Below are 13,529 nucleotides of genomic sequence, written 5' to 3'. Positions count from 1 at the left end.
GAACGATTTGGATAGAACATATTATAGAATATATTTTGGATTCAGACTTCAGGGTCTTAGTAACTCAAACCGGTCAAAAATGTCACATAGAACTTAGTCATGATGATGTAGCGAAATGTCAAATGTTTTTTGTGAGGTTTTTTGTTGTTGTTGTTTTTTTTTGTTTGGGGTTGTTGTTGTTGTTGTTTGTTTTTGTTTTTTTTTGGGGGGGAAGGTTACCACTGCCTATTTGCCTATCACTTTGCCTATAAATGTGCTTTCGTCGATGTCACAAAAGGTGCTGCCAAGTACTGGGTACTTTTTACTTCAGAGACAAAAAGATAGCCTTCATTGTATTAGTCCTTTCAGGAATCATGAAAACGAGAAAATAACAAGCCTTGACCTGAGCAGTCAAATGCATTTTGATTGCGTTGAAAGGTGCATTTTTGACAAGGATTTGTGAGGGTGCAAAAATGGAACATTCTCAAAATTTGGGCTTACGTGGATTGCTTGTGACGGCGACGATTGTACTCACGTGGTGCCTGTCTCCGATTTCTAGAAAACAATCCCCAGTTTTGCTTCTCACTCTGTGACGACGTGGTCAGACCTGGCGGGATGGGGATGGAGTAGGTAAGAGTGAGTGAGCAATGAAAGATGGATTAAAATAAAGGAGTGATCGCATGATTGAGTAAAAAAAGACGAGAGAGTGAATATGTAAAGACACATTGTTTGAACTATAGTATTGAAGTGCAACCTGTAATACGGATAGAAAGATAGATAGATACCAACCAGAGGCGAAGCGTCTATATAATCAAATAATCACTGCTTCCCTTCCTAATTTTGAAACATTGTCGCAGTCAAATTCACAAATAGACGTAAACCTCATAAATTAAATGTAAAAAGACGTTCATAATCACCAATGAACAATAGACTATGCCTAACCTTCAAAACCGTTTCATTGCCACAAAAATAGCCTGTTCGCCCCTATCGGGTCACTCCATAAGCAGTCACAAGCTTTGATTAAGTAAGCTTAAAGTGAGGCTGGAAGAGTCAACCAATGGATCTGAAGGGAACATGTGCATAGCAGTCAGAACTGTTTCATTGTCGCATAAACCTTGTTCACCCCTTTCGGGCCACAGTTATAAGCACCCAGACGCGCTGATTATCCAAGCGAACTATTATACTAGTCGAGTCTACCTCACAGTTGTGAGGGGAACTAACTCCTAATAATCCTTTGACTCCTGCTACCACACTGCTAGTGCTTGTTTTTTTCCTCGACTTTTTAACGTCCTATAATCAGATCGTGACCTCGATTATGACAGCGGCTCCTGGCCGCGAAAAGCTAGACAAAAAGCAGCCAAATGTGAAATAAAAAATTGATAGTTGGCGTGCTCTATCAAAGTGTTTCGGCTGTCTGGTATAACATGCCATTGTGACATCTGTGCTTCTTTCCTTGGTGTTCGTGTGTTCAAATCTAAAGTTAAATTTAAGGCTAGTTAGAATAAATATTTAATGAAATACTTTCCCGATTATTTTAGCGGTTGAACAAGCATACAGCATGAATTCAGGATTTGTTTTCATTCACAACTCAGCAGAGTTGCCGCCTCCAGTGCCAGTAAGATTCTTTTGACTTGTGTGAGTGTGATATCTCCAGGCCCTATCTGGTCCCATTTCACTTTGATTACCCTGTCAAACAAGTCAGCCTTCGCCTCTGATACCAACAGTGCTTCCTTTTCCTCTTTTTTCCTGTGGGTTTTATTGTTACTCTAGGTTATTGTGTGTTGATAGAGAAGAGCACTACCCCACAAGAAATGTGTACCCAGGATCAATTGACACGCGAGAACCATCTGCGTCAATGTGCAGTTTCAGATACCGTGTTGGAACATCTTTCACGTTTTGGAATAAGAAAGTCACCATGCCCATGTAATACACGTGTAAACAAATACAACAGAGGTCATAGAGCAGGTACAAGAAAACAAAGATAAATCGATGTTATAATAACTAATTCCACCAAGTAAGACAAACATAAGATTCGTGGATCGGTGACACTTAACAACTTGATCCCAGTGAACACGTCGAAAGAAGAACGGATGTTTTACCAAAGATTTCAAGTACTTCTGCTTAATGCTCAGTCAGTTCGTCACAAAACTGTGCTTCTCAACGATCTAATCTCGGAAATGAACATTGATCTCGCATTCTTAACGGACATCTTGTTGACTTCATGTCTTTTGCAAGAACTAGCGCCCATAGGATTTTCTGCTTTTCCACGACTTACAGGTCGAGGTGGAGGTATATGTGTCATTTCTAGAAATGGGATGTTATGTAAGTCCCACTGTCTCACCGATTACTCCAGCTTTGAGTGCTCAAAATCTGAGCTTTTAGTCAATAGTCATCGAATCACATTCCTATGTATGTACCGCCCCCCTTACACGTAGAAAAACAAGTGTAGTGCCGTGAATTATTGAATGATATTCAAGACTTGTTAGACACTCACCTACCAAGAAACACCAACTAAAGCTACTCGGCGACTTTAACATCCACTTTGACTCTAAATCAAATAAATTCGCAAATGGCATGGAAAATGTACTGACCACCAAAGGACTGAAACAGGTGGTCAACTATCCAACTCATCACAGGGGTCACATACTCGACTGGGTCGCCACAAACAATGTAAAAACTATCGTCGACTTTGTAGTCACAGATCAGGTTTTATCAGATCATTTCGCTGTGACTTTCGAATTGGATATTAAGAAGCCGGGCCCAACGAAGTGCTCTGTCAAGAGTAGAAACTTAAAGAATATCAACGATGACCTATTCTCCGCTGATTTGCAGCGCGATGCCATCAAAGTTCTGTCATGTGTAAGCAAGGTAGAGAGTTATGACACCATGGCGAGGGGTGTTCTTGACTACCACGCCCCCTTCAGCAGATCCAGAACTATTACAGATCGACCGTCGGCGCCGTGGATGACCCTGGAGATAATGGCAGGCAAAGCGGAGCGACGTCAAGCAGAGAGGAGATGGCGGGCACAAGGACTCACCGTGCACAGGGACATCATTGAATAGACAACTTCACAGAAACTCAAATAACTCAGAATCGTAGCGAAAGGTTCCTTTTACAATAACATTATATCAAAATCAAAAGCATCAAAAAGTCTCTTTCGCCTTGTACATTTACTTTGTGGAAAATCTAAATCTGCCCTTATTCCTTGTGCTTCTCCCACAGGAGAGCTAGCAAATAACTTTGGAACATTCTTTGAGGAAGAAAACTCTACAATAAGAGATATATTAAATAAAAAACGGTTCATCTGCACTTGAATTCGAGGAGTTCCACAATCATTTAATTTTGATGAGGAGGTTAGGACGTACCTTCGGCCTATCTGGGACTGTTCTTGAATGGTCTGAATCCTATTTGTTTAAAGGGGGGGGGCTACACCTGGAGGCTATGTCGCTTATTACTGGACAGAATTTTACCACATTTCAGACATATAACAAGCATAGTAAGGAGTCTTGAAATCCGCAATCAAATTTGAGAAAAAGTTTCGTTTCCATGGATACGCCGCCATACTCGATTTTATTGACATGTCTTACGTAAAGAATACCGCACTGGTTTTTTGCATGCGTGTTTACAAATATTAGATCTAAAAATGTGTCTGTTGGTTTTTTTTTTCAATCGAATTAGAACAGTTTTTATGAGTTTTTTCCTGAGGTAGCATTCAAGTTTGCGAAAAATCCGTGAAAATCCACACTCCAGACACCACCAACAAAAATCTATTCTATATATCTAAAATTCAACATACTAATTTTTAGTATTACCTCTTTTGTTCATTCTGTGAAAATTTCACGAAGATTGGATGAAAAATGATGGAGTTATTCAAAAAAGTATAGAGAAAAGTCACATTTTGAGAAAACTGCCGATAAAGAAAAATAGAATACAGACTTTATGAGGAAATAGCGGTTACAAACATGCCCGGTATGGGAAAAAATACGGTTTGTGGGGGTTCTTATGTCATGAAATAGTTGTAGAAGAGGCTGAAGAAGCTAAAAATGCCTACAACTCAAATTCCATGATTTTGAGCCAAATTTTGATTTTGGGGGTGTAGCCCCCGCCCCCCCCCCCCTTAATCGTACACAGTCTGTACTTGTATATGGTGAATTGTCATCTATTTTCAGCTTGCAATTTGGCGTGCCTCAAGGGTCCGTGCTCGGACCACTCGTATACACACTATATACAAAGCCCTTAGGTTCAATAATTAGGAAGCACGACGTTAACTACCACATGCACGCGGACGACACTCAGCTGTAGAAGTCTGTTTTACCAACAAGTTTCAATTGTCTAGTTACCGGCATGGAACAATGTATTGTGGAGGTAAAAAACTGGATGATATCAAACAGACTTAAAATGAATGATGATAAGACCGAAGTTCTGTTTTGCAATTCCAAACCAGGGATATGGCTTCGCCATTTTGACCATAAATAAATATATAGGGAATGATAACATCTTTTTCTCAGATAAAGCGGAAAAATCTAGGCGTTTATTTTGACGGTAGACTCTCTATGCACCATCTTATAAACCATCTATGTAAAGTAATTTATTTAGAACTACGCAGAATAGGACACATATCAACATATCTTAGTGTTGATTCCATTAAAAACCCTCATCTCTTCTGTTGTCCTTTCACGTCTAGACAACTGCAATTTTTTTGTTTAGAAGCCATCCCACTGAAACGTTAAATAGGTCACGGCGACTCTAGAACCAAGCTGCTCGCATAATTTTAAAGAAATCTCTCAAAGAGCATACAACACAATGGCTAATTCAACTACTTTGGTTCCCGGTGAAAGCACGAATTCGGTACAAAATAATTGTTCTTTGTTTTAAGTGCGTCATTAACATTGCACCATCATATCTTTGTGACATGGTCATCGAATATAATAATATACCATCTCGGCCTTAAAGATCGACGACGAAAAGACTTTTAAGACCTGTCCAAAGTAAAAAAGTCAGAGACATCGGAGGGAGAGGTTTTTCACACCACGCCCCCTCCCCCCCCCCCTCCCTGTGGATCGCTTTACCAGCTCATCTACGTGAGTCTACCACTTTATCAAAATTTAAATCAGCACTTAAAACGCATTTGTTTCAGTCCAGCTTCAATCTGTAATTTCCGGCATTCCTAATACAAATATTATTATGTTCTCTCAGTGTCTGTTATGTTCTCTAAGTATCATTTATTCATGCTGTTCTTTTCTGTAAGAATTTATGACTGTGTGAATTCATCAAGGTGTGCGAGGGTGTATGGGTAAGCTTTGTGGGATTGTTTTTACTCAGGGATGTACTGGAGAGAGAGAGAGACAGAGAGAGAGAGAGAAAAGGGAGAGAGAGAGAAGAGATAGAGAGAGATAGAGATAGAGAGAGAGAGAGAGAGAGAGAGAGAGAGAGAGAGAGAGAGAGAGAGAGAGAGAGAGAGTGTGTGTGTGTGAGAGAGAGAAAGAGGATTACTATGGGAGCTGTGCGCTGCATAATTATGTTCATTGTATTATTGTACATCGCATTGAGCACTTCTTTGTGGAAATGCGCTATATAATAATAATAATAATAGATAGCATTTGTATAGCGCATATCCCCGCTCAGCAGCAGGCTCTATGCGCTTTACACTATATTAAGAATATAGATGAAATTTATTATTGTTATTATGATTAGTATTATCATCATTATTATTATTATTATTATTATTATTATTATTATTATTATTATTATTATTATTATTATTATTATTATTATTAATATTACGAGGGTACGATTCAAAACAATTCTATCTCAAGATACGACTTTGAAAAAATATTTTAAAGAACAAATCGGCGCCCACTTTGTGTTAAAACGATGTACCTATAGCTTTAATTTTAAGGCAGCTGTGGCACAGAGTTTTTTTGTCGTATCTTGAGTTTGGCAAAAAAATTGCATCCAAACTGTAGTAAGTCTAGTTACGATACTTTGGTTTCAAATCTCGGTGTCGTATATTTCGTAACAATGACATACGGCAGTTTGGTTTCCAATGTTCCATCCGAATCTTGCGATTTCTACGTCATACCTACTACTGTCAGCGCTTCACTCGTGTGTATGTCCGACTCAATTTTTGCAACAGATTCTGTTTCTCGGGAATGAATTCATTCCGTGGATAGTAAAGGGCTAGTCAGGTGAATGTTAGTTTTTTGTCGAATATAACGCAGAGGAAACGAGCCTGATCGTGGACGGGAATCTTTTCCCCGCATAGTGTCAAATCCGACTGCAGTACACGTCTTCCTGATCTGCAGAAGTGTACTACAACCATCTTTGACGGAGAATACTTGAAACCGTTATTGTTTGCCCACTTTTCAAGTTTGTGCAGCTGCAATATATATCTTAGTTGATTATTTTTAGAATGGCAGCATTTTATCAAGAAGTCCTCAACGTATGACGAGCTGTCTATGCTTTTTTTTTTTTGGGGGGGGGGGTTATCTCTTTTGATTTCAAATAGGAGAGGAGAAAGGATACTCCCCTGGGAGACATCTTCCTCCTGTTGGTGGGGGTCTGAAAGGGAGGATCTGACATGAACCTGAAAGGAACGGTTCTTCAAGAAATTGCCAATGAAGGAACGGAGGTGACCGCGTATGCCGAGAGCGTGCAGGTCTCTGAGAATGCCGTACTTCCAGGTTGTGTCGAAGGCTTTTTCTAGGTCGAAAAAGATGGCGATCATCTGGCCTCCTTCAGCGAACTTCACGCCTACAAAGGTCTCCAGGCCAACCAGGTGATCCAAAGTGGATCGAGTTTTCTTGAATCCGCACTGGAGACCGCTCAGGGAGCCCGTCGTCTCCAGAAACCTCATGAGTCGCCTCTAGATCATTGTTTTCTATATATTAACACAGACAGCTCGTTAGTGCCATTGGTCTGCAATTGGACGGGTGTGTGGTCTTTGTTTGGTTTGGATATTGGAATGACAGTGGCGAGACGCCAAAACTCCGGAAAGAAGTGGGACCGCCACATGTCGTTGTTTCTGTCTAGTAGGAGTGTAAGTGTTTCTGTGGGTAAGTGTCTAATGATCTGGTTGTGGATGTCATCCGGACCCGGGGCTGTATTGCCCAGGTCCGAGATGCACGATGTTAGTTCGTCTAATGTGAAGTCTGCGTTACAGGTTTCAGTGTTGTTTGAGTGGAAGTTTAGGTGTTGTTGTTCTCTGTTAGTTTTGATGTTTTGGAAGGTGGTGTTTTTGTTTGCTTAGGATGAGTTGTTGTCGAGAGATGTAGCTATTGTGTTTGCGATGTCTACCTGTGTTTCAGCTGTGGTTCCATCCGGCCTCTGGATGTGCCTGATGGTGTCTGTGCGCCTTCCTAATTTTTTTTTTTCGATTTTAAAAACTTGTTTGAGTGATGTCTGACTGTTTATTTTGGAGATTTATTTTCTAAACTATTGTCTTTTGCTCTCCCTGAGGCATCTACGAGCCTCAGCTCGAGCTTTTAGGTAATTAATTTTGTTTTCTGTGGTGGTGTTTTCGACGGCTTTTCGATAGGCTGCCTTTTGTTTCTTTACTGCATCATCATAGTCCTGTGAGAACCAGGGGTTTTGTCAGCGAACTCTTAAAAAAGACGTTTTGTCAGCGTTTTGTTTTTGTTTTTGGATGTGTTTGTCGCATATTTCTAGAAGCTTTTGTGGAATTTTTTGTAGTTGAGGTCGAAAGTTGGATTCAGAATCTGGGAACATTCAGGTGCTCTTTTGAAGTTGAAGAGTTCTGAGATCGGGTCATTTTGGAGGTTATTGTTTTTTTAGAAGAATTGGGAAATTGTCTGCACAGTCATTCAGAACAGACCACTCAAAATCTGGGACTGGGTCAGGGTTACAAAAGGTGTGGTCAAAGGATGAAGTGCAAAAAGTGGATCTGCTTCTGTAAGTTGAGGACCTATCATTTAAGAGGCAGATGCTATTTTGGAATTTTAAAAATCTTCTATTATTTTTCCTTTCTGGTCTGTGGGTTTGTCTCCCCAAAGGGGACTGTGGGCGTTGAAGTTAAAGTCACCTAGCAAAATAAACGGTTTTGAAAGCTGGACCTTTAAGTTATTTAGTTGGGTTATTTTGAAGGGGTAATTTGGTGGGCGATAGACTGAGCAGATCGTGATTGGTCTGCGCAGGGTGACCCGTAAAGCAATAACCTAAAATATGTTTGTCTGTGGAGTGTGGACAGTTGTTGTAGGTGTAGATGGTGGTTCCACTGAAAGCAGTCTGGTTCTCCGGGTGAATGAGTAAATCCTCTTAAGTCTATGGTTGAAGCCGGGACGAATTTTGTTTCTTGTATACAGGCCACACATGGGCACAGTGTGGCCTGTACCGCCGTCAGCCGACAAAACGCTTTTTTTTCATTTTGGAGCGAACATTTTTTATTCGCTAAATCGATAGTCTTCTGGGGAGGTGACAAGGAACACCACCGAAGGTCGTGATCGTCTCAAGTCCGGCCATTTCTTTGTCCGATGCGCACTTGATGAGGTGAGCACCAGAGGACAGTTTCTGGACATTCGTAAGAAAGAATCCCAGAACCAGTCGTAGTGCATCTCCTGTTTTAAAAAGGTTGCATTTTGATTTTCCGCAAAAAAGAGGCTCGTTTGTTAGTTGTTCTTTCTTAGGTGTATTGAAATGTTGTCCCCGTATTTTTGTTCTCGAGAAATATAAATGCTTTGAATGAATGTATGTTGTGAGAGGAGTCATTGAAGGGCATTTGCATGCTGGGAACTGATCATGAATAAATTAATGCTTGTATGTTTTTCTTAATCTGTATTGATTCCAAAACCAGGCATTGAGTATGTTGGGTTATGTTCTAGAATTGTCAATTTTCAGTTCTTATTGGTTATTGAGGTGAAAACAACACCCTAATTTGTATGTTTCAACTCTGGTAAAGTGATAAAATAAAACTTTTGCACATTTGTAGTGTGTTTATTTTATTTCTTAAAGTAGTAAGTACTTGTAAATACATGAAATATACTGAGGTTTGGCTACCAAACTGTCGTATCTGGAGTTGCGATACCCCTGTCTGTTGAAATTTGGAATCCAAAGAGTCGTAACTAGAGATACGACACATTGTCTTCAACATCTGACTGTCGTAACTGGTGTTACTACAGTTTTTTGCAAGTTTCGATCTGCAGTTTATCGTAAATCATCATTACAGGAAATATGGCATAGGCAGCCACAAGCTCATTAGAAGCATGGGCGTGGACTACTTTAACGTTCCCATCCAAAAAATGACACCGGTATCTCTGACCGTTTGGACACGAAACAGTTTTTTTCGTCGCCTGAGAGGTAGAACATTTTAGATACAACTTTTTGTTGTTTTTAGATAGATAGATAGATAGATAGATAGATAGATAGATAGATAGATAGATAGATAGATAGATAGAGAGAGAGATAGATAGATAGATAGATAGAGAGAGAGAGAGATAGAGAGATAGATAGAGAGAGAGAGAGAGATAGATAGATAGATAGATTAGATAGATAGGTAGATAGATAGATAGACTCACCTTGTATACTGAGTAACAACAGAAGTACATCTCTATAAGACATCTCTGACGTCCAGATGAAAGAGTTCCTGTCTGTGTAGAGGTCAATGACCGTCCCTCGCCGGGCTGTGGATACTGATCTTTGTGTTACCAACCGCTGCTGCCTTACGAAAGAAAAAAGATGCACGACTTCAAATAATGGTTTCAGCAGCTTGGTGGTAGTATTTTGTGTAATTTATTTAAATCAATATCTCGTCGGCCTTGTGATAAAACCGACTAACCCCAGCGAGGTAAATTTTACAGGAGAAGGAAAAAAATGTCTTATTTTTTAAAAAAGGCCTCTAACGATAAATAAATGCTCTAAACACCTATAAAAACACTTTACCGAAAAACTGTAGACATTTTTTTCCTTTAAAAATTGCTTTTAATGAAACTGCGTGGGTTAGATGGTTATGTCGCTCAAATTTTCCTGGATAAAACCAACCAACCCTCAATTTTGTGGGTTGACCGGTTTTATCAGGAAGCCACTACTGGGCTTGAGTTTGGTTGAGTGCAGCCAAGCCACACTTGACGGTAATGTATTTGATCAGTTGTTTCAATCGTCGAGATCTTTTGTAGAAGAAGAAGAAGAAAAAGAAGAAGAAGGAGGAGGAGGAGGAAGAGGATGAGAAGGAGGAGGAAGAGTGTGTGACGGAGGAGGATAAGGAGAAAAAGAGGAGGAGGAGGAGTAAGAAGAAGAAGAAGGAAGAGAAGCAGGGCTATATTATTGCTGCCAACATACTATCAGCTGCTGCCATTTCATAGCTACGGAGTCAATTCGGGCAAAAACAGCAGTCACAAAGGTGAAACTTTAATAGAAATAGAAGAAGCAGAACAAAGCATGGGTATATTAATTACATTTAAGGTAGAAGAACAGGAGGTTCTAAGGGTAAGGGAGAGCAGTTACAACAACAACTACAAGAACAACAACTACAACAACAACAACAAAAACAACAGTAGTAGCAGCAGCAACAGCAGCAGGCCTTTATAATTTATAACAGTGTCTGACACGGTACTATTGGCACTGGGTCGCCATTCAAAGGCCTGGAAAAAGGTAATACTAAGAAAGAAATGAAAGCAGAAAGCTCCACAATAGCTCTGCTACCTCAGCAATGGTTTGGGTGAAGTTGGTTACATATTATTATTATACAAAAAGACACTGTGAGTACCAAAGAATGCGCCAACTTTCTTCAAGGTGCGTGGCTTGACAACTACTACTTTATTGAGTTTTCTCGACGATAGAAGAGCATGTCTGTCTCACTCTGTATCCTATGGCTACAACAAGGCAATACAACAAAAGTTACCATTGTTTTGAAAGACTCTACAATAATCGAATTTGATTTGATCGCTTTCAAAACTTCTCACTGAGGCAAATTTTCATGGTAATTGTGGTAGCATCGTGGTACGACTGCCTTCAACTCCAGTAGATGTTTATACTGGTTGGCAGTTATCTTCAATCTGTCTTTGCAGAGAGGTCCAGCAGTAACCGTCTTACACAGGGTGTTCAACTTTCCTTGTCCTTGCAGCGCCTGCCATCTATCATCAAAGTTTAGCTTGTACTGAATTTTAAAGACTGGAGTGTACTTTGATGCCTGCAAGTCAGTGACAGTAGGGTCGCCTGCTTTTCTCCCTGGACGGATTGTTTAGTGCTCTCCGACCTTTGCCAGATTTTGAAAAAGCTGTGGCCAAGGTACTTAACTTCCTAGGGCCTGAGGATGCGTCTGGCTTTGAGCATGATGTTCACGTCGTCCAGTGGGATGTACATCAGTGCGTTTTTGAGCGATCGTTCAACAGTGCCATGGACTGAATCCACTTCCATTTGGGTATGACCCTTGGTGAGAATTTCTGCTAAACTGTGATGTCAAGCCCTTTGGCTAGCCAGGCCATTGCACTCACCAGGGTGGCTTTCTGTTTTAGTAGTTGCACCAATCACTGCAGGTGATGAAGTGGTTGAAGTCAGCCACTTGCAATATCAGTTAGTGAGTCAGACATGATGAAAACTGTTGAAGCTCAAACCAACTTCACTTTCATACCAGACATATCATCTGGCGTCTCTGGTAGCAAGATCCTAAATCGTAAAATTGTGTACAGCCAGTTTTGTTTTATAATAGGCGGTGGATGTCTTTAGTGATGTAGGACGCACTGGATCTCCATACAATGGACACACACTTTGTTCTTAGGGTTCAGTGCAGTCTTCCTGTCCACCTCCTTCTCTGGTCTAGCTGCAGCTTTTCTCATATTCATATTTTTCATATTAGCGGTGTATTCTGTTCCTGTGAGGTTTCCAGATTTGAACTTTGTACAAATGTTGCACTGGTCTTTCTTGGTTGAAAGTAAACCTAAATTGTTTTTTCTTGAACATTTGGCAGAACACTAGATAGCTGAATGTGGTTTTCACCCTCTCTGCAAAGTTTTCCATGTACACTTGATGCAGATCTGACGTTTTCTGGATTGTCATCTGTAGACAGGAGGATATCTTCGAAAGTTTGTCAAAAAATTCCTCTTTAGACGATTTCCAGCTGTGACTTGTGCATATCTTCTCATTTTTAGTTTCATCTTTCCAAGGGGGGGCTCTTGTTTCTTTTTTCGGAGAAGACACTTTAAATAAACCAGTGGGTCAGGCCTGTGATGTTCATGAAGATTGTTTTACAAACAGGTGTTCTTTGACCATTGACTCTTGTAAGTGGTATTGAAGGGTTTAATTTCTCCTTGGGTTTTCACTTGCTGTGTAAGATCTCCTTTGGTCTATCATGTTTATCGTGGCATGTACCTAGGCTCTCTCTTCTATCCAAGAGATAAACAGTTCCATGGGAACAGTGATGTCATTGCATTTTGAACCAACCAGTTTACAACTGCAAAGGACGTTGAGTTCACACCCTGCTCGCTTCGTGCCTTGACATGTGTAGAGGCATCCCCAGTTCTTTCAACCTCTTCCTTTTGTTACCCTTCCAATCACTTTCATGCCGTGTCCTTTTCGCAGAGATCAAAGGTGACATAACTGTTATATTATCAACAGATGAGACATTAGTCTGGTCATGTTGATTACTTTCCACTGTGCTGAAGGTCAGAGGTGACGCAGCAAGAGTGGCATCATTTGATGAAATGATATAGCGTTATGTAAGTTAAGGTTTGATATAAGAGAAAGCATTATGTTATGACGCTGAAAAAATAGTCTACACAAAACACTAACGAAATGAACTTTCAAAGAAAGTCGAAAGATATTTCAGAAGGTAATGACTACAATAAACGCTGCAAATGAAAAAAAAGAAGAAAAAGCATTTTAAAAAACAACGATCGTTGGTGGCAGACGTGTGCTGGACAGGTCCCACATCTTTTTTTTTTCTGAGTGAGTTAGTAAAGAATGAAAAGCTACCGACTTCGTCCATTCAATTGCGATGGAAAAATGGTAAGGAGAAGAGACAGTAGTCCTAATAAAGGAAAATGCCTACATAATTCGGTAACTTTCAAGTACAATGACAAAGAAGAACACGCGGACAGAAAAAAAATAGTTTCATATAAAACAAAAGCCATAAAGATGCGTTTGAAATACGGCATTGTCTTGTCTCAAGATAAACAGTTCCATGGGAACAGCGGGGAGTTTTAGTCATTAATAACATTATCAGCAGCATTAAAACGAAGAAAAAAGAGGAAACAATCAGATCTATACAACTCCCAAATGAAACCAACAAGAAATATTCCACAAATTTCCCTTTTGAAGAGCTCACACGGTTACGTGAGCGAATTCTGGACTATCAAACGAAGTCCTGAGACGAGTCGAAGCCGGGGTTAGTCGGTAACGTAGCACGAGGCCCCTCATTGTTAGCGCCACAAAAAACAGCCAACCCTCATTCGCTCCCTCGCAGATGGGATAGTCGGAAACATCGGGCTAAAATCCGATTGGTGCTGGGTTATACGGTTTTATTTCTAATGTTTTAAAGACATTTCTAGACAAAATTTAGATCTGACTTTAAGTGAGCATATGAAATGGACAATTTGCTATC

General features: G+C 40.2%; 1 protein-coding gene across 1 annotated transcript in view; it reads right to left on the bottom strand.

The window, feature by feature from the left end:
• The window catches only part of LOC101854552, a gene marked incomplete in the record, with an annotated part of 66,980 nt that overhangs the window by 46,095 nt on the left and 7,356 nt on the right, over positions 1 to 13,529 (bottom strand). The window contains 2 exon segments of the mRNA XM_013079551.2: positions 515 to 586; positions 9,511 to 9,653. Of these exon segments, the coding sequence (XP_012935005.1) occupies positions 515 to 586; positions 9,511 to 9,553 (115 nt within the window).

Source organism: Aplysia californica, unplaced genomic scaffold, assembly GCF_000002075.1.
Source record: "Aplysia californica isolate F4 #8 unplaced genomic scaffold, AplCal3.0 scaffold00056, whole genome shotgun sequence".
In the NCBI taxonomy this organism is placed as follows: Eukaryota; Metazoa; Mollusca; class Gastropoda; order Aplysiida; family Aplysiidae; genus Aplysia; species Aplysia californica.
This window is presented reverse-complemented; position numbering and strand designations above follow the sequence as displayed.